The sequence below is a fragment of the Anopheles gambiae genome, chromosome 3 (assembly GCF_943734735.2).
Source record: "Anopheles gambiae chromosome 3, idAnoGambNW_F1_1, whole genome shotgun sequence".
Lineage (NCBI taxonomy): Eukaryota > Metazoa > Arthropoda > Insecta > Diptera > Culicidae > Anopheles > Anopheles gambiae.
The window spans coordinates 52,591,091-52,612,370 of record NC_064602.1 but is presented as its reverse complement, the minus strand read 5'-3'; the positions used below and the strand labels follow the sequence as shown (position 1 = coordinate 52,612,370).

General features: G+C 44.3%; 1 protein-coding gene and 2 long non-coding RNA genes across 3 annotated transcripts; 2 read left to right on the top strand and 1 right to left on the bottom strand.

The window, feature by feature from the left end:
- The first annotated feature begins 13,919 nt into the window (after positions 1–13,919).
- LOC133393360 (uncharacterized) lies at positions 13,920–14,971 on the top strand. Its single transcript, XR_009766122.1, has 3 exons — positions 13,920–14,356; positions 14,427–14,525; positions 14,604–14,971. It is a non-coding gene; the product is annotated as an uncharacterized LOC133393360 (long non-coding RNA).
- Positions 14,959–15,254, bottom strand: LOC133393359 (uncharacterized). The gene is made up of 2 exons (XR_009766121.1): positions 15,177–15,254; positions 14,959–15,111 (listed from the first exon to the last, which is right to left on the bottom strand). It is a non-coding gene; the product is annotated as an uncharacterized LOC133393359 (long non-coding RNA).
- A 4-nt stretch (positions 15,255–15,258) lies between these two features.
- On the top strand, positions 15,259–19,862 carry LOC133393357 (uncharacterized). The gene is made up of 2 exons (XM_061658025.1): positions 15,259–16,981; positions 19,747–19,862. Exons 1-2 carry the CDS (start codon positions 15,652–15,654, stop codon positions 19,791–19,793), a joined length of 1,377 nt encoding a protein of 458 aa, XP_061514009.1. The 5' UTR covers positions 15,259–15,651; the 3' UTR covers positions 19,794–19,862.
- Positions 19,863–21,280: the final 1,418 nt, after the last annotated feature.

Below are 21,280 nucleotides of genomic sequence, written 5' to 3'. Positions count from 1 at the left end.
TCGGGTTTGCTTCGGCTTCGGGACCCGACGGATCACTTGAATAATTTCGCCAACTCAAGTTCTTTTTCAAGCGCGTATTCAAGCGATCTCTGAGTGCTGGTGCCCGGTGGGTAATGGGAGCGAGCGAACCTTATGATTCCCGCTCTTCTTGCCCATGTCTAGTTTGAACCAGAACAGCTTCGTGTTGCTATGGCATCGACCCTTTAGATGCGCGTCGTCCCGCATATAACGTTTGTGATATTATCTTTGAGCAAGTTATGTTTTAGCAATACAGGCGGTCCCCGAGATACACGGTACCTCTTATACGCGGATTCGGAGATACGCGGTTTTCTAAATTTGACAATTCTTTGAGCAAATTGTACTGATTTGACACATCAATTGCAAATTGCCAAATAATTTCCGTTTTGATCGAATGTTAAAAACTATTTAAAAAGGTTTAAAACTATTATATTCAGTCAGAATAATATCAAATAATTCATAAAGTGACTAAAACCACCCCTTACTTGCAAAATTACACGAAAATTAGTGATATTTCAGCTGGAAATCACGAGATTCGACTTACGCGGAAATTCGAGATACGCGGTATTTTGCGGCCGTTTTCGGTCCCCATTAACCGTGTATCTCGGGGACCGCCTGTACATTTATATTGATTTTTGTTATACGAACTATATAGTTCGATTGTCGTGGTAATGGTTTATTATTATATTCATCCCTGACAATTCAAAAACCTGGATAATTATATGATATGTGGTTTTCGTTTAACTTGTTTAATATATGTAACCTATAATTTGAGTCATCAGTAATGTTCTTGCGTACAGGAGTTATCAAAGTTTATTTTATGTTATAGCCTAAACTAGAGCATGTGCTCTTTCCACCACCTCACTGTATTTAAAACGAATAAATGATAAACTATAAATTAAAATTAGAATTAATTTAGCACCTAATTACTAAGTTTCTTCTTCTTCTTCTTTCTTCTTCTTTGGCTTAACAACCGTTGTCGGTCAAGGCCTGCCTGTACCCACTTGCGGGCTTGGCTTTCGGTGACTAATTGAATCCCCCCATAGCAGGATAGTCAATCGTACGTATGGCGGCACGGTCTATTTGGGGATTGAACCCATGACGGGCATGTTGTTTATGTCGTACGAGTTGACGACTGAACTACGAGACCGGCTTCTTCTTCTACTTGGCGTAAACGTCCTACGCGGAAATGCCGCGGGATCACCTCAATATTCTTATAGTTTATAATCTTATAAAAAATCTAATTTTAAAGTATTAAAAGCAATTAATTAAAGTTAATATTGAACATTAAACATTAACCAATAAATATTAATACTAAATTAAACATACATATACTTAAACCAAACATATATTATACATACGGTATCCTGATGGTTCGCATCCTCCATCGTGTCCTCGACGAACGCCATGGCTTCATAGGCAAACCATCTTGGCACGTACACCTCCGATGCGCCTAAAAGAAAAAGAAAATATAAATAATATAAATAATATTGTTGGGACTGTTTGATGGGAGAGTGCCCAACGACCTGTCATAAACAGGAGGCATCCGAAGATAGCCAGAAAACCCGAACCAATACGAACCAAACTGATCAGGGCAGGGATAAAAAGGAGCGGTAGGGCAACATTCGGGGCTCTTGAACCAATTAGCGGGATAAAACGACTAATTTTTTGGCGCGTTTCACGTAATAAATGCTTGGCAAAGAATTCCTCCCGTTTTTGGTTATTTTCGTTTTCTAACATTCCAAAAAATTAGATCAACTTTATGAGTAACTCGTTCGCGGATCGAAGATCGTAGTAAGTCGCGCGCGCGAATAAGAAAAGTGCAAAACCGTGTTGGAAGTGCAACGTGATATGGAGGAGCAGACTACGCGTCGTATGCCAAGGGCGCAACCAGCTACCACAGGGTCGGGTCCCACTATAAAATATGAGGACAGGACCAACAGCCGTAGCGGAGGATCGTTCGCCCCGGGAACATTGCGCGAAGTTGCTGTTTCGTCGGAAGTAGCCACCCCTCATCGATGGGTGCAAAGTAAGGCGAAAACCTCACATCACCGCGAGCTCATCTTGTCGGAAGAAGACACCTGGAGGAGCATCCCTGAAACAGGAGACAAGACGCCTCGCAAATCGGTGCAGAGTAAGGCCGGTGAGTTTTATCAATATCAACTCATCCCGTCGGAAGTAGACACCGTGAGGAACATCCTTGAAGCAGGTGACGCGATCCCTCATAACTCGGTGCAAAGTAAGGCGAGTGAGTTCTACCGACACAGGCTGCATAAGAACGTTAGCAGCGACGATAGAGCCCAAACGCATGAAAGGTTTATAGTGACAAAATATGCGTGCGACAGGTGGCGATATGAAAATGTCGAGCACAAACACAAGTTTCGAATGCTCGTTGTCGCAAAAACTAAACTTAGATGGGATCCAGAAGGCGAAATTTGTCTTCGCGTTATCGAGACGGACCAAATAAATCGCATGACAAAAGAAGATGGCTGTTTACGGTCCGTAGGTCATGACCCGCATCATCATGACACCAACACTAGCAACCACTGCGCACCGCAACAGCATCCTAAATGTATTATTTTTACGCCGCAACCCGTATACGCGAATCGCTCAAGATGCGCATCACACTTAGCCTACGTAACACATACTGGGGACTTTAGGCAACAATACACTCAAAACTCTAGGTTCACTACACGTTTATGGTACACATCACTTGGAAATCATCGCAATATTCCGTACCAGAACGGGATAGCGTTATCATAACCGGTATTGAGGGACCTACCCGTTTGTTTGTTCACGTTAATAGTGTGATGTTGATTGTTGTTAGGATTATTAAGCTAGGGGCGATAACTTTAGAATTCAGCAGCGACAGCGACCGTGGTATTTATGTATCAATTGTTTACATTTTGCTGAAACTAGACAGATTTAGTTAGTTTTAGTGCTTTAACGTCGCACGCATACTTTGACAAACGATACAGACGGCTGTACAATAGCAGAGCAGGTTAACCCAATGTAGAAAAAAGATGCGGTACTTGTTATTACTGGTGTACAGCTTATTTCTTTAGATGCAGCAGCCGCACATGAGTAGAAAAAGTACGGTACGTTAAAACATACGACTGTGATAAAATAGATAGCACGCGTTAGCACGAAAGAAGAAGCACGATACGTACCAAAACAACCACACGCGCTTAATTGACAGGTCAGAAGGAAGTGAGGCCACCGTTGATATCAGATAAGGTTAATACGATCAACTGTGGCACACTTGGGGGGACAATGTTGGGACTGTTTGATGGGAGAGTGCCCAACGACCTGTCATAAACAGGAGGCATCCGAAGATAGCCAGAAAACCCGAACCAATACGAACCAAACTGATCAGGGCAGGGATAAAAAGGAGCGGTAGGGCAACATTCGGGGCTCTTGAACCAATTAGCGGGATAAAACGACTAATTTTTTGGCGCGTTTCACGTAATAAATGCTTGGCAAAGAATTCCTCCCGTTTTTGGTTATTTTCGTTTTCTAACAAATATATCTTTTAATCCTTAATTAATCATCAATTTACCTGCCCCACTATGCCCTGACTTTTTCACTTTACTCCTGTACGTCCTATAGGAGTTGAGGAGGTTTTTCCACACTGCTTTAGCTTCAGCAGTTGGAAGCCCTACCTCACTACCTATAGCCGTCCACCCATCATTTTGGACGTTTCGATTTTTATAGCTGTCCAACTTTTTATTCCATAAGGATGGACGCTTACTTACTGCCTCTATCACGGCACGGCTTTGCTCGATATCCTTAAAAAATATATAAATGTATACATATCACTTATACAAAAATAATAAACGTGTGGGTGTTGGACCGAATATGTAAATACAGTATAGTGAGATATTTAGCTACTTTTATAAATAAGTACCTGTTTTGCGTAGTTCCGGACTGTTTTTTTTTGTGTTTTCCATTGCTAAAATTATATTAAAACCATTTAAAATTTTTATTTTCTGATTCTTTTTAACATGCACAAAAGTTGTATACATACCGCTCGCTTTTTGTTTTTCGTTTGTTTACCATGTGCGATGAAAAGCGCGCGGTAATTTTTTTTTTTTTTTTTTTTTTTTTTTTTTTTTTTTTTTTTTTTTTACACAACCGACGGACCATCGTGTCTAATCGGCAACCTTATAATTAAATTGAGATATATATGACAATGATCATTTATAACATATAAATAGACCTCTAGCTAACATTAAATGTGACGTAGACGCAATTTCTCCTTGAACGTAGAAGTAGACATACTAAAATCGAACAAATCTAACACTTCATTGAACTCGAGGGACATATGTATAATGGGGTGTCCATGGCTATGGTTGTTGCGGGTACGCGGTACACGGAGATGGAAATTGGATCTAAGAATCCGACAGGGCGCGAACAAATTGATGCTGGCTAGTAATGCCGGGGAATCGATCTCTCCGTTAAGGAGCCGGAATATGAAAAGGCATTGGGCGTTTTTACGTCGAGAGCAGAGTGGTTCAAGTCCGAGAAGCAGACACCGCTGATGGTAGGTGGGCCGAGCGTGGTGGGATTGCCATGGAAGGAGTCGAACCGCGTACCTGGTGAGTCTCCGTTGAATGGCTTCGAGGCGATTGATGTCACCAACACCAAGCGGGCACCAGATCGGACAGCAGTACTCCAGGCACGACCTTACGATGGCACAGAAGATAGAATTGACGCACATGGGATCGGTGAACTCGCTACAGGTCCGCGTAATTAAACCAAGTAGCTGATTTCCCTTCGCAACAACGCTATCAATGTGAGGGCGAAATGACATCTTCTGATCGAGTAGCACCCCCAGATCACGGATACATGTCGTGCGAGCCAAAGCCGTGTTGAGCATAGTGTATGTAAACGTGATGGGGTGACGGGCTCTGCTGAATGATATACACTGGCATTTATCAGCACACACTTGGAGGGCGTTTCTGCTGCACCAGCTATCCAGATTCTCAAGGATCGTTTGAAGGCGTACACAGTCACTGTCGTTTCTAACTGGAGCGAATATTTTTACATCGTCGGCGTACATTAGGTGTTGGCCTGGCGGTAAAACGAAAGATAGATCATTTATATAGATGAGGAAGAGTAGCGGTCCCAAATTACTCCCTTGAGGCACACCGGAGGAGCTGGTGAAGGAGTGAGAACGATGAGATCCTATGCTTATGTAGTACGAACGACCAGTTAAATAAGAACGCAGCCAGGTGATGTGCCAGTCGAGGAAACCGAGTTTTTTTAGCTTCGAGAGTAGAATATCATGAGAGATACTATCGAACGCAGCCCTGAAGTCGATATATACTGCATCAACTTGAGTACCACGATCCATGTTGTCGAAGCAGTAACTAACAAATTCAGCAAGATTTGTGGTGGAAGATCTCCTTAGGAGAAATCCGTGCTGACTAGGGCTCATATAGTTTTGAACTGCTGTGAGTAGCGGATTGTATAGAATGAGCTCAAACACCTTTGCACAAGCGCATAGGGAAACAATGCCACGATAATTACTAGCATGAAGTCGACTGCCTTTTTTATGGATAGGAATCATTCGCGCGTGTTTCCAGGACTCAGGATACGTGCCACGCATAAGGGAATCATTAAATATTTTGGCAAGAATGGGTGCGAGTGATTGACGGCAGTGCTTCAATATGTATGCGGGAATATTGTCAGGTCCAGATGATGTAGATGGTTTTATATCGTTGAGTGTGCGCGCAATTAATGCTTCGTCAATTGTGGGTATAATAAAATCGATAGCATCCGATGGAGTATTGCAAGTGGCCTCTGCTAGTGTGTTAGGATTGTGAACAGGAAGGGTGAATGCATCAGCGAAACGATTGGCGAAAGTGTTGCAAATATCGGATGTATCGATACTAGTTTGGCCATTGTAGCTCATTGACGGAGGGATACTTCTTATATTGCGCCGTTTGTTCCAGAAGCTCCAGAACCGTGTCGGCTTAGAAAACAGCTGTCTTTCAGTACGGCGAATGAAGGAGCGGTAGAGCACACGATTATGTCGACGATAATTGTTCAGTGCATCGAAAAAAATTCTCCTATGCAGCGATGATCTCGTTCTGCTGTAATCCGCGTAGGCTTTTGATTTTATTTTTTTCAACCGTCTTAAAGATGCATTAGACCAATCGGGGCCAGACTTTCGTTGAGCAACAGGAACGCAGGAATTAATCGCTGAGCGCATAAAAACGCTAAAGCTATCGGTGGCTTCGTCGATAGTGGAAAAGTTGGAGCAGTCAAAATTGCGGTCAAACGACACAATAAGGGCATTCATACGTTCCACATTCGTTTTGAAGAAATTTCTATTGACTGTACTGCGAGTATGACTGTTGGTGGTGTGGGATAGCTGTACGGGATAATAAATCATCATATCCAATGAAGGATGATGAAAGTCCTCACTGAGAAGTGGAATACTACAGTGTGTTACGTATGGGAGGAAGTTCTCTAGAGCCGAAGTACCATTCACAGAGTGCAGAGGTATGATTGAGTCGCACAAAATATTGGTTGCGGCAAGGTTTGCGAAGACCAGATCCAATTGACGCCCAGATTGATTTGCAATACCACTCAACTGAAATAATCCGGTACTATGCAACCCATCAACGAAATCGGTATTAGCCACGGAATTGCATAAAGGTGCATAATGCATGACAGAATAACATGGAGAGCAATCGGTGGCTTCTGATGTATTAGTCAGCTCCCATCTGATATCAGGTTTATTGAAATCTCCGAAGACATACAATAAATCGCTCTCTTTAATGCGGCTTGAAATTTCACGTACACTATCATGTAAAGCGTTCATCACTGCGGGGTCATTCGCATGACTTGGCGGAATGTAAACAACGCCGATGTAAACAGAGACACTTGGCAGCAATGTTTTGATCTAAAGTTGTTCTAGTATGGTATTAGGCGATGCGATTTCACATGTCGGTATTGAAGAGGAACATGCAATTAAAACACCCCCACCGCGTGAGAGGGCACTGTTGGAAAGATTCCTATCGCACCTGTAGATATGATAGTGATCGTCAGTGAGGAGCGAAGAAGGTATGGACTGAGTAAGCCAAGTCTCGGTGAGAATGATAAAATCATATTCTGATTCTGATAGCGCCAGGCGAAGATTTGTAGTTTTCGTTCGTAGACCACGTACATTTTGGTAGTAGATAGAGAGACTGGGTTGAGCTGAGCGAGGTGCATCGCCGGATGCAGTGCAAGATTGCTATTCATCCGATGGGCCAGCGTCAGCAGAATCATCAGTCCGTTTAGCGTTTCGCTTCGGTCGTTTTTTAGGAGCGGCTAAGCATTCGGGAGGTGACCTGGTAGGTGTGGTGGAAACAAGCATTCGCTCATTAAGGTCAAGATGTGGTTCGTTTGTAAACAAAGCTGTGTCTGTAGTGGTCATGGCAGGTGAGGAAATCGTAACGGGCTGTGCGAGCGTATCTGTTGTAGTTGTTGTTGTAGTATCTGTTGAAGTAGTTGGCATCGCGGCACTCCCTCCAGAATGTGAGAGAGGATTATGATAAGTGTCGGTAGCGAGAGTAACGTTTTGATCGAGCATCGAATTTGTTTCAGTTGTTGCACAGGTATTAGTGTTATAATTATTGGTCCGATAGTCACGGAACTCACGGTACGTTAGAGCGGAGGGCCATGTCTCAGGTGAGAGAGCCTTGCTGCGTAGAGTGACTGGTATGCCCACCTTAAATGAGACAAATGAGAGTGTACTGGTGTCAGCGCCAAATTTCGTCAGACGGTGAACGAACACATCCCGCTTGTCGAGTGCTAGACGTACTTGCACCATGTGTGAGATTTGCTCAGTGGTGACCGATGGGGCAAAGCGTGTGAAGAATAGCCACATTCGCGTGTCAGTGTGTGGAATGATATCCAATGAATCCGAGTCAAGTGGCGATCCGGATCCTCTAAGTAGTGGTGATAGCGGCTTAATAGGTGGTGGCATGGTAGTGTTGGACGACGATCCGCTCGCACTTACACTAAATGAAGCGGCCAAGGATGGAAACTGTTGTGACGATGAAATATTGTTTACCCCTGAAGTAAACAATCCTGGATTCGATGATGCTGGTTTGCGATGAATGGGTTGTTGTGACGGCAATTCAGTGGCGATGTTCGACGAAAACAGACAAGAACGGATCTCGTCCTTAAGCACTTTCAGGAGCTCTCGCTTATTATCTGTGATCTGTTGTGACAGCTCGCTACGCAGGCTCACTTTGAGGTCGGCTATGCTGGACAGTAGGTCGACAGAAGTGTGAGTGTACGGGGTGGATGACCTCAACACGGCCGTACGCGGATCCTTGTGAAACTTTACACAGGCTTTACAGGCCCAAAAAAGTTGTGCACAGGACTCTATAGTAGCGGACAGTTCCTCAGAAAGTCCGCTGCATGAGAAGTGAAACTCAGAGTTGCACCAACCCTGGCATTTCACAATGCGATCGGCAGCTACGATGTCGTTAGCGCAGGCGGAACAAATACCAGCCATTGCTTTGTGGATGAGCGATTGATTGTGATGTTGAAGCGACGTAATGATTGTGGGCCGGAAAACGTTTCCAGGTGATTGACGGTGAATAATCCAGTTGTTAAACAACACCAGGCAATGGAATCACCTACACCAGCAACAGGTTCAGCAAAGATACAGGTTTCCACGGAATAATATAGAAAATAGTCGGAGCGCAGAGAATCTTCGACCAGTCACAGTGACGTTTGGAGTGAGAGAATTTATCTGTCAAAAGTTTACGCTCAAAGTTTACGCCAAGATTTCACTCTCTCGGACCTGAAATCTTTTTGACATGAAGTTTACGCCTGGCAACCCAGTTTACGCGTAAACTTTTTGAGTTTACGCTTCGTGTGACGTCCGTATAAACCTCGGACGTTTTGATAATAGAAAAACAGATCAGGTTTGGTTGTTGAAAGGGAAGCTGAATCTGCTGTGGTGTTTAAATTGGTGTGCTGCAGCTGTGGTGCTGCTCTGGTGTTTACATTTGTTCTGGTGCTATTGTTTGCGTATTGTGTGATTGTGCTATTGTGGATGGTGCTATTGTTTGTGTCAACGGATGGTGTATTGTTATGTTCAAAGGATGGAGAGGTGCAGGCTCCTGGATCGTTGAAGGTGGGTCTCGAGGTGCTGGTCGCCAAAAATTTGGGGCTGTAGTGTTGCGTTGGTCGATGAATTCACGATAGATGATTCCTTTGTGCCATGTAGATGCGGACAGAGCCTTGCTCTTAAGGTCAAGCGACATCCCGACTTTAAATGAGATGAAAGTCAATGTGCTTGCCTCTCTGCCGTTTGGTAACAGCTTGTAGATGATGACGTCATCAGTGTCCAGTTGAGTAGTTACCATTTCACGCATTTCCTCGTCGGTAACCGAAGGGGCGATACGCGTAATATATAGCCAGAATCTGGGACCGTTTGGGACGTTCCATGGAACGGTCAACACAACACGAGACGAAGGTGTAACGGGGGCTATACCAGTGTTTAAAACAGCAGCAGGGTTCGCATCAGGTGGCGTGAAGTCTACAAGCCTACGTTTAGGCGCATTGCGTTGGGGTGCGTTACGGGAAGCCCAGTCGACATCGCCTGGGCGCGAGCTTAGTGGTGTGGTGGTAGTGGTGATATTTTCAGTGCTGAAAATATTCAGAGTAGTGTTGGTTGCATACGTGTTTTGCGTTTTCATAGATGTGTGGGTATCGAACATGGATAATACATCCTTGCGAATGGTATCCAAAGCGGCAGAAACACGACAATCAAATTCACTTAGCAGTTCCGATTTTAGATCCATGAGTGTAATTGACAACTCTTCCAAGAAGGCACCTTTCCCACGGCGGCGAGCATCCATGCAACTAGGACACAACCAGAGCGAATGGGAATCAACCCGCTTCAACTCCAGTACTGCAGCTTCATTAATATCCAGGCACGTAAGATGGTATGAAGACTTACAGTAACCATCACACTTATATGCATCGATATCGTTTACAGGAGCAGAGCAGGATGGACACACTTCCGACATAGTTGTTAACACATTAATACAGGCTCACTCGATCCGACGATAAGCAGCAACAAAAATCGCAAGCAGCGGCGAATTTTTGAACGGATGCAAACACAAAATACACAGGACACCGATTGTTATGAGATTCTGCCAATGGTCGTAGAGCACTACGGTCCATTCACCAACTGAAGTGCAAAATACTTTGGCTGAGCACAACGTAGAAGCAATCGTAAACAGACAGAACAAACGGAGCACGATCGAAGCACAAGCACAAGCGCAAGCACCAATGTTGCATGTCAAAACAAGGTGTTCATATATAACACTCCTCCCTTCTTAGAACGGCGAGTATCGCAACGGCGGGTTTCGCAGTCTTGTAGAACGGCGGACAAAGGGCGGGGCGTCACTGGCTCGGATCGGGCTTCCTGTCGGTGTGTCATACGATGAATCGGACGAAGTAGATGAGTCTGATGACACGGAGACTGTCCGAGATGAAACGGGGACACTCGATGTTTGTGGAGAGTTGGTTGACCCGTAGTAGGGCCTGCGGTGATGGTTTACCTCCGGAGTCTGAGTTGGTACAGGTACACTTCACGGCTATTCTGTCCTGTTGTCGTCCAGGGCTGGTCGCATCTGATCCACGTGGCGTTTCATCTGGTTACCATTGCAGTTGATGGAGTAGTGTAGATCGCCTAGTCGGGATACCACTGTACCTCGGATCCACTTATCCATTCTCGAACTTCCCGAGAGACAGTAGACGAGTTGTCCGGGCAAGAATGTTCGGTACGATGGTTCAAAAGCGACTCGTTGCTTCTCTGCTGTTCTTGTCTGGACGGATTGTGGTCGAACCAGGTCGAGACGTGAACGGATGTTTCGCCCTAGGAAAAGCTTTGCTGGTGCTTCACCGGTTTCACTGTGCGGGACTTTGCGGTACTGGAGCAGGAACTCATTCAGGTTAGCTTGGAGGTTAGCGGGATGTAGTGCTGAACGTATCGCTCTGCTTGCCCATTGGTTGCCGGATGGTATGGAGCGGAGCGTTTGTGGAACTTGACACCGCTTCGTTGAAGAAATGTGGTGAACTCTGCTGCAGTGAATTGTGTTCCGTTGTCTGTTACAACAGTTAGGGGGCTCCATAGGATGCAAATAGCTCGTCGAGGATTTTTATGGTCGCCTCGGTAGTGGTTGAGTGAGTCACTTTCACCTCAACCCACTTGCTGTACGCAACCACGATGATCAGTAGCATCGCGCCAGCAACGGGTCCCGCATAGTCAACATGCACACGCTCCCAAGGGTTAGATGAATATTCCCAATGGTGTTGATTGAACTTAGGAGGTACTGAGACCGTTTGAGCGCATTCGTGGCATGATTTGGTTAGCTGCTCGATGTCTTTGTCTATGCCCGGCCAGTAGACATATGAACGGGCCAAAGACTTCATTCTCACCACCACCAACATGTGCTGCGTGCAAACCATGCAGAATTGCAGGATGGAAGATGACGAGAATCACGACACGGAGTTCAAACAGCAAACAATTGGCGACCATGGTGTATTTGGCTTCTGGTGCTTTATAGCCGATTTGTGATAGGTTTCGTCCCATTTCGAGGTCTTTCAAGATTTTACCCAAGTGCTCATCTTTTCGCGTTTCGCGTGCGATTTGATCGGCTTTAATGGGCACCTGCTGGATTTGGTTAAGCACAAAATCTTCAAAATCGTCTTGATCCTCATTTCCTCCTCTACGAAGAGAAAGGCTGTTGAAACTGGATTGTGTCGAGGGATTTGGAATGCGCGAACAATAATCGGCATTCTTGTTTTCGTTAGTCGATCGGTACACTACATCGAAATGAAAGTGCGCTAAGTAGTCAGCGTAGTTTGCCATGCGACTTATGCAAAGTGTAGGCAGTGACTTCTCGGGATGCAGGATCTGCGTCAACGGTTTGTGGTCCGTGACGAGCGTGAACTTCCGTGCATATAAATAGTTGAAAAACTTCTTGACTGCCCAAACGATAGCGAGAGCTTCTTTGTCGAGAACCAGGTAGCGTTGTTCTGTCGCCGACATTGTACAGCTTGCATAAGCTATCGGTCTTTCTGCCCCGTTACTGAGTCGATGGGAGAGCACTGCTTCGAGACCCGTCTTGCTCGAGTCTGTAGCTAATATCAGTGGTAGTGTTGGGTCATACTGAGTAAGGACTTGTGGTGAAATTAAAATGTTTTTGATATCGCGGTAGGCTTCTTCGGCTTCAGCCGTCCACTCAAAACGATCTGCTGATAATATCTCACGCAATACCTTTGCTCTTGTTGACAAATCTGGTATGAACGCTGAATGGTATGTGGCTTTACCCAAAAATAGCTGTAATTGTTCGGGAGAAGACGGTCTTGGTGCGTCTCGGATCGCTTCATTGTGTTTAGTCGACTTGTGAAGACCTTCGCGATCGATTCGGTGACCTAGGCACTCGAGTGATGGTGTGGCAAAGACACATTTAGATCGGTTAAGTTTCAGACCACTTTCCTTGATTCTGCCTAGGATACTTGTTAAGGCTTGTAAAAGCTCTTCAAAATCTTTCGCGAAAACGATAATATCGTCATAGAAGCTAACGACATTTGTAAGGCCTAAGAGAACTTCTTCCATTCGACGTTGCCAGATTGCGGGTGTGTTGGCGGCACCGTATACTGCTCTGGTTGGTCGAATGAGCCCATGAGTTGTGGTGTTAAGGGTTAGGACATGACGAAACTGTTCGTCTATGGGAAGATGCGTATATGCGTCGGTAACATCCAAATGGCAAAATAGAGTAGCACCTTTCATTCGGTTGAAAATACTCTCAATTCGAGGAATAGGATGTTCGTCTATTATCATTAAAGAGTTCACGGTAGGTTTGTAATTACCTGTTATCCTCAGCTTACCGTTTTTCTTAACGACCACGTGTGTAGGAGATGCCCACTCCGAATATTCGACCTTTTCGTAAAAACCGGAATTTATTTTACTGTCCATTTCTTTGGCATACCTTTCTCGCAGCGCGAGGGGAACGTCGCGTGCTCTAGCAAACACTAGTGTTGCATTTTCTTTCAAGTGTACTTTTGCCGGGGGACCTGTCAGTTTACCCGGAGACTCACTGAAAACATCAGCATAGCTGTCTAATAATATTGTTACCTGCGTTTCGCAATTTGGAGATAATGTGCTATTTGACACTGTATGGATGGATGTACGCGAGGAGAACATGTGATTTAAATCGATCTGATCTGCAAAGTGAGAGATCCATTCGCGTCCCAGGGGTGAATCGTGTGCTCCGGACACTACTTAGAGTTGCTCCTTTCGCGTTGTGGCTCCAATCGTTACATTGAAATTCATCCTACCAATACAGCTGATGCGATGCCCGATATAACTAGAAAATTGTCTGTCGCTTGTCTGCAAGGTGAAATGTGGTTTAATTGATTTGAGGGTTGCTTCTGATACGATTGCGCAAGGTGCACCGGTATCAAGCTCCATCTTCAGCGATTTACCATCGATCTTAACATCGACCATTTTTTTCTCACTCAAAGGTATGTTATGAATACGGTTAAGCCGTTGCACTTGATCAATACTACCGGAGGGCGAAGAGATATCTTGTTGTGAAATGTGATGGTTGGACTTACCCGATTTGCAGACCTTAGCAATATGACCTTTCTTATGGCAATTGTTACATTTGGCGCTACGGAAACGACACTCGCTTCTGAGGTGTGGACCTCTACAGCCATTACAAGCTACTGGCTGGTTACCGTGTGTATTTTTGAATGCGGTGTTCTCTGGCGAGTTTGCATGCTGCTTGTTTGCGGCTCCCATATGCACACGAGCATAATCCGCGTACTGTATTTCCGGAATTTTACTTAGCTAAAGCGCCCACTCAAAGCAGTTAAAATCCCAAGTAGCAACCGAAGCTTTTTTCTCCCAGTTTCAACCCCCTCATGTCCACAAACTGCCTTCGCTCACTATTCCTATCCCGTTTCTACATTCCACAACGTTTGTTGCTTTCTCGCTCATGTTTGTTGCGGGTGTTAGTCAATTCTCTCTTGCCACACGAAGCGAAATCTCCTGCACACTTCGTATGTTTGATTCTACCCATCCCTGTTGAACACAAGTCATTTTCTTCCATCGCACTCATCTGGGTGTTTGCTCTTTTCCATACAAGACTTCAGCGACTTCAGTGTGCTCTGAACCGTGAACGTGAGAGTGTGTGTTTGTGTGCTGCGTGAACTATATTTCCTGCGTAAAACACTTTTCCGTACTGGATCATCCGCGGTGTTCTTTCTGCTTTATCGGAGGACGAATTGTTATCATCTAATTGTTTTGGTAAGTGTCCTTTTCTAAGTGGCTAGTGTTACGTGACATTTATTCTAATGAAAACATTGCACTTTACAAGTTTCAGATGTGTGCTGCTACCGCTAGCTGTTCCCAAAACTTCTTCAAATTGCGACACTGTGTGCACAGGCACATGTTCAATTGATCCTCAAGCACAAAGGTAAGTTTGTCACATCTTTAAATCAAGCGTAATCTTTTTAACCAAGTGTGTCTATTAATTGTGTATTTTCATCAACAGCTTTCATACAACACCGCGGTTGAGGCGCGCCAAATTTGATGACATCTTCCCCGAACCAGGCAGGCTGAACACGCGCACCACCAAACGGGCTCCAGCGCGGTGTAAAGAGAGAGAGGAAGAAGAGAAGACAGAATTGCCCGCTTGGCAAAATGTCGCGCGACATGCATGCTTGAAATCGATGCTTGTTAACATTTTATTTCAAGCATCCTGAGTGACCCAGCGTGAGCGCTGAGCACACCTCCCCTCATTCTCAATGCCGCATTTTTGGTTAAACCTCGCTCCCACCCTTTCTTTCCTTCTCCTCAACGGACCTACCATTCCCGCGAGCGTATGCCGATCAAAAAATTCCAGGAAATTCTGACAGTAAGTGTGCAGTTTTTTATTCACAGTACTATTTGGCAAAATATCAATTCTTGATGGCGCGTACTGGCGATCAAATCGTTAGCTGCCTGATCCACCGATGGTGCGTACTGTTGGAAGAAAAACACTTGCTGTTTGATGCATTTTCCTGAGGAATGAAGGATAAATGGAGCATTAGAATGGTGAACAAAACTAGTACTATTTAAAACTTACCGATCACGAAGATATTTGAAGTTAAACGGAGTCTCTGTAAGCCCGATTCACCTGCTTTGATCTGTTATTAGGAGCTGTTATGGAGGCGTTTAGGGCGAAATGCGATAAGTGAGCCAACCTGCGCAAACAGTCCGGCTCCGACTGGCTGGTCACTCAGCGAGCCGAGAGGCCACTCAGCACGATCGAAAGGACGATCGTGCTCTCTTGGATTAAGGCGGCCGAGCGGGACGGTCACACACAAAAAGGGCTTAGGATTAATAAATTATATATTACTGTTTTGTTTTTAATAAGTACAACGTCGTTTTAGCAAAGCCCCACAAATATCACAAAAGTGGCGACGAGAAAAGTTAATGTGATCGTTTCGTGTTGTAAAGTGCTGACCAAATTTTAATTCGTTTTTTGTTCGTTTTCTTCCGTGTCCCGCTCACACACATACACCCACACAATTGCGCCACCACGTCCCAAGAAGCGCAAGATGAACCCCGCTGATGCAACGATGGATTTACCGACGGAGGAGGAGCAGCGACGTGCATCCTTAGGCCGGCCGGGATTTTTCAACCCGGCGGTGATGCAGCAACCCGGAGCATCGCAGCCGCACGTTCCCTCCGTGCACGAAGTAGCGTTCCATCATCAGGTGTCCCCAAATGGGCACCTCTATCCGCCATCGCAATTGGGACCCGCATCAGCGCCGCCGGTATCAGCGCCATCGCAATTTGTGCAACCGCCATCGCAAACGGGCTCAGCTGTAGTGGATAACGCCGTACTCCTACAAACGCTGAAAATGATGCAGCAACAAATGACCCAGCAACAGCAGCTTATTAGTAAAATAATGTCCCAGCAAACAAACCAGCCCGCATTTACGCCAAATTTCAATCCAGAGCAAGCAACGGAAGCATTAGCCAATTCGATTATGGAATTTCGGTTCGATCCTGAAGCTGGCATCACCTTTAGAACATGGTTTTCCCGGTACGAGGAGCTGTTCAACGAGGATGCTTGTCGGTTAAGTGATGCAGCAAAAGTGCGACTTCTTTTAAGGAAGCTAGGTGCAGCCGAGCATGATCGGTATTTGTCGTTTATCCTGCCCCTACGTTCAAGTGAATTTTCATTCAAGGAGACGATCGCGAAGCTCGCTGTGCTGTTCGACGTGCAGGAATCCTTGATAAGCAAAAGGTACAAGTGTTTGCAGCTTACAAGGAAACCTGAAGAGGATCTGCTTACCTACGCATGTCGGGTAAATAAATCATGCGTAGAGTTCGAGCTCAGCAAGCTCGACGAGGAACAGCTAAAGTGCCTCTTATTCGTTTGTGGATTAAGAGAAGAACGAGACGTCGAAGTGCGAACCAGATTGTTGGCGAAAATCGAGGATCGAGAGCAGATTACGTTGCAGCAACTGTCAGAGGAATGTAGTCGCATTGCCGCGCTAAAAAGAGACAGCGCAATGATTCAAGAAAATGAACGGCAAGTACTCGCATTGCATAACAATAACAAAAAATTTAACAATCATACTAAAGCTAAAAATTCGAGTTTTCAGCACCGGCAATTCCCCAGAAGAAAAAATGTCCAAAGATATGATAAGCAGCGTCCTCCCGCACGGAACACCCATCCCAGTCGACCATGCTGGCTTTGTGGCGACAGACATTGGGTGCAATATTGTGGCTATAAATCGCACAAGTGCCAAGATTGCGGACGAATAGGACATCGGGAAGGCCACTGCAATACCGCGAACCAAAAAGGAAAATTTCGTCAGAGCCCATCGGTGGAGACACGTATCGTCACGGTGAATGCATGTGCCGTCGCGGTAAACCGTAAGTACGTTAACGTACTAATAAATGGGAAAAATGCCAGGTTACAACTCGATACGGGGTCCGATATTACGATCATAAATAGATCTCTGTGGCAAAGCTTAGGCGAACCTCCTCTAAATGCATGCGAGATACGAGCAAAAACAGTTTCAGGGGCTAGCCTTCACTTAGACGGGGAATTCGAAGGAATTGTTACGGTTGGAGAGAAAACAAAAGCAGCTACCATCCGCGTAGCTTGCGTAAATCTCTTATTATTGGGTGCAGATATCATCGACGCATTTGATCTCGGATCGTTACCGATGAATGCATATTGTGGAACGGTTTCGACAGCGACACCAATTGCAAAACAATTAGAAACCAAGTTTCCCAGTGTTTTTAGGGGATCAGGCTTATGCACCAAGGCACGTATAAAAGTGCAAGTAAAAGAGAACACCCAACCAACCTTTTGTCCAAAGCGCCCAGTCGCTTATGCTATGCAAGAAGCTGTGAATAAGGAACTAGACAGATTAGAGCAACTTGGAGTTATTACGCCGGTAGACTATTCGGAATGGGCGGCTCCAATAGTGGTTGTTAGAAAGGCAAATGGAACTATAAGAATATGTGGAGACTACTCCACCGGCCTAAATTCAGCATTACGGACGCATGAATACCCTTTACCATTACCCGAAGACATTTTTGCCAAACTTGCCGGTTGCAAATATTTTAGCACAATCGATCTATCGGATGCATTTCTTCAGGTGGAAGTAGAAGAAAAATACAGATCGTTTTTGGTAATAAATACACACCGTGGTTTGTACACATACAACCGATTACCACCAGGTATAAAGATTGCACCAGCCGCATTCCAGCAAATTATTGATACCATGCTAGCTGGATTGAATGGAGTGTGTGGTTATATGGATGATGTGATAGTAGGGGGTAAAACTGAGGTTGAACATGATGCTAATCTATACAAACTATTGCAACGGATCGAAAGCTACGGGTTTACAATACGCGCCGAGAAATGTTCTTTTAAAATGAACCAAATTCCATACCTAGGCCACATAATTGATCATCAAGGAATTAAACCAAATCCAGAAAAGATAGCGGCAATTCTCAACTTACCAGCACCAACCGATTTAAGTGGCGTAAGATCATTCTTAGGTGCCATTAATTACTATGGCAAGTTTGTGCCCAACATGCGCGAGTTAAGGTATCCTTTAGACATGCTCTTAAAAAAGGACGGAAGATTCGAGTGGACCCTTGATTGTGAAAAAGCTTTTAAAAAGTTTAAAGAAATTTTATCATCAAATTTGCTTCTCACACATTACGATCCCCGAGCCAAAATTGTTGTTTCTGCAGACGCCTCTTCTATAGGGGTCGGAGCAACCATTAGCCATGTTTTCTCTGATGGATCCGTTAAAGTAATACAGCACGCATCTAGAGCGCTAACCAAAGCAGAAACAGGTTACAGCCAAATCGATAGAGAGGGATTGGCCATAGTATACGCTGTAACCAAATTTCATAAAATGCTGTTTGGGAGACACTTTATTTTACAAACAGATCATAGACCGCTGCTTAGAATATTTGGTTCAAAAAAGGGGATTCCGATCTATACAGCAAATCGTCTTCAAAGATTCGCGCTGACGCTACAGCTTTATGATTTTGAAATGGAATACATACAATCAGACAAGTTTGGAAATGCGGATGTCCTGTCTCGTCTTATACAAAATCATGCAAAGCCAGAGCCAGAATATGTGATCGCGAGCGCTAGCCTAGAAGAAGACTTGGAGGCAGTAGTTATCAATGCGATTAGTTCGTTCCCCCTCACGTTCAGAGACGTTGAGATAAAAACCCAGAGCGATCCCGTACTACGACAGGTTTACACACATATAAAAAAGGGCTGGCCAACAAACGTATCGTATGGATCAGAGCTTGCACGTTACCATGATAGAAGAGAGTCCTTGTCAGCAGTAAACAACTGTATCCTATTTGGAGAGAGGGTAGTGATCCCCAAACTGCTACAGAAACAATGCCTGAGTCAGATCCATCATGGTCATCCGGGGATTCAAAGGATGAAGGCCTTAGCTAGAAGCTACATGTACTGGCCATCTATGGATCGTGATATTACTGAATGGGTTAATTCGTGTCATGCCTGCCAGGCAGCCGCCAAATCACCTCCAAGCACCGATAAAACCAGCTGGCCAAAATCTTCAGCTCCTTGGCAACGCCTTCATATCGATTATGCTGGTCCTTTAAAGGGAGAGTGGTATCTTATATTAGTGGATTCTTTTTCAAAATGGCCTGAAATAGTTCAAACTAGCAACACGTCATCAGCGGCTACAATTGCTATTCTTCGTAGTATTTTCGCACGTTTTGGTATGCCGATGACGCTAGTGTCTGATAATGGGACACAATTCTGCAGTATTGAATTTGAACGATTTTGTAAGAAAAGCGGTATTATACACGTTAGAACGGCGCCTTACCATCCACAATCAAACGGCCAGGCAGAGCGATTTGTGGACACTTTTAAGCGAGCTATGAGGAAAATCGAAGTTGATGGTTACACGGTTCGGGAGAGTTTGGACATATTCTTACAAACTTACAGGTCTACCCCAAACGCTTGTCTGGAAGGATCAAAGTCTCCCGCGGAGATCATGTTGAGTAGACGCCCAAGAATACCGCTGGATTTATTAACACCATTACAAAACCCACCACAGATAAGCCCTACTGTAGAAGAAAGAGAATTTTGCCCTAATCAAAACGTTTATGCTAAACATTATTCCCAGAATGGATGGAGATGGATAACCGGTACGGTTCTGAAGCGACAAGGTAGAGTCATGTACGTGGTCAGGACGGCTGATGGAAAGATCATTCGACGGCATATTCATCAGCTACGTCGGCGAACGCAAGAAGAATCTTCAACAGTAGTTCAGCCTCGCTTACCTCTAGATGTTTTGCTTGAAGCTTGGAATTTGGATCGCGTACAAAGTCCACCTGCACCTGCACCGTCACCACCAGCAGACTTACCGTTACCTTCAAGCATCAGCGACCACCAAACGGTACCGGTGCTTCCTCCTGCTACGTCCACACAAACATTTGGAAAAACAACAACTGCACGTCCCAGAAGGCTGTATCAGGTACAGGAACCACGACGCTCTTCTCGCAATAGAAGATTGCCCAGTCGGTTCGATGTGTACCGTCTATTTTAAGAGAGGGAGATGTTATGGAGGCGTTTAGGGCGAAATGCGATAAGTGAGCCAACCTGCGCAAACAGTCCGGCTCCGACTGGCTGGTCACTCAGCGAGCCGAGAGGCCACTCAGCACGATCGAAAGGACGATCGTGCTCTCTTGGATTAAGGCGGCCGAGCGGGACGGTCACACACAAAAAGGGCTTAGGATTAATAAATTATATATTACTGTTTTGTTTTTAATAAGTACAACGTCGTTTTAGCAAAGCCCCACAAATATCACAAAAGGAGCATTGGTAATGAAATAACTACGTGTGTTGGAAAATAACAGAAGAATAAACAAACATTAAAAGCAGTGCGATTATTAGAAGACAAACATCATTTGGATCATTCTTCGCCTGCGTTGACATCTGTCACGATTAACTTTACCACTTGTCTATTAACACTTAATGATTTTCGCTGTATTTTCCGGCACCAATCCTTACCAAATGAAAATTGCATTCGTTCTGGCAATGAGTTTCGAACGATGACAACACAGCGCGAGAGTGAAGAACACAAAGCAAATGGCACTATGTAACAGTGCTGATCATATGGTCATAATAAAGTATAGTGGAATTTATTTTACTTCCAATAAATTGATTTTTTCTGATTTACATTTCAAATATTGTTATCAACCTAGTTGTTTACGTTTAAAATTTTGATGATGTGAAAACATCATTACCAAATAAATGAAACGACAATCGACGCATTTTGACCAAATCGAATTATGATCGTCTTTACACATAATCGGGGCGAGTACCGGCTTCGAACGACGAAATCCGTTCGACGCTCATGAGAGAATGAGAATCATGAGATACAACTGTCAAGCATTTAAAGACGTTTATATCTACGATTTAAGGATAGTTATGTTTTGAATTTGGATTTTTTTTGCCGTTGGTATTGGATTTCATTCGATACATCATTATTGGATGATTTGTTATCAATTATAATAAAATATTTTCATCAATTATAATTATAAGGCAGCTTTACTCACTTTCTTTATATATATATATATATATATATATATATATATATATATATATATATATATATATATATATATATATATATATATATATATATATATATATAT

Bases quoted from the DNA above. Each gene is read 5' to 3' on its own strand.
- LOC133393357 (XM_061658025.1), top strand. From the start codon at position 15,652: ATGAACCCCGCTGATGCAACGATGGATTTACCGACGGAGGAGGAGCAG. The intron at 16,982-19,746 runs GTAAGTACGTTA...CATTATTCCCAG, and splicing joins ATGTGCCGTCGCGGTAAACC to AATGGATGGAGATGGATAAC.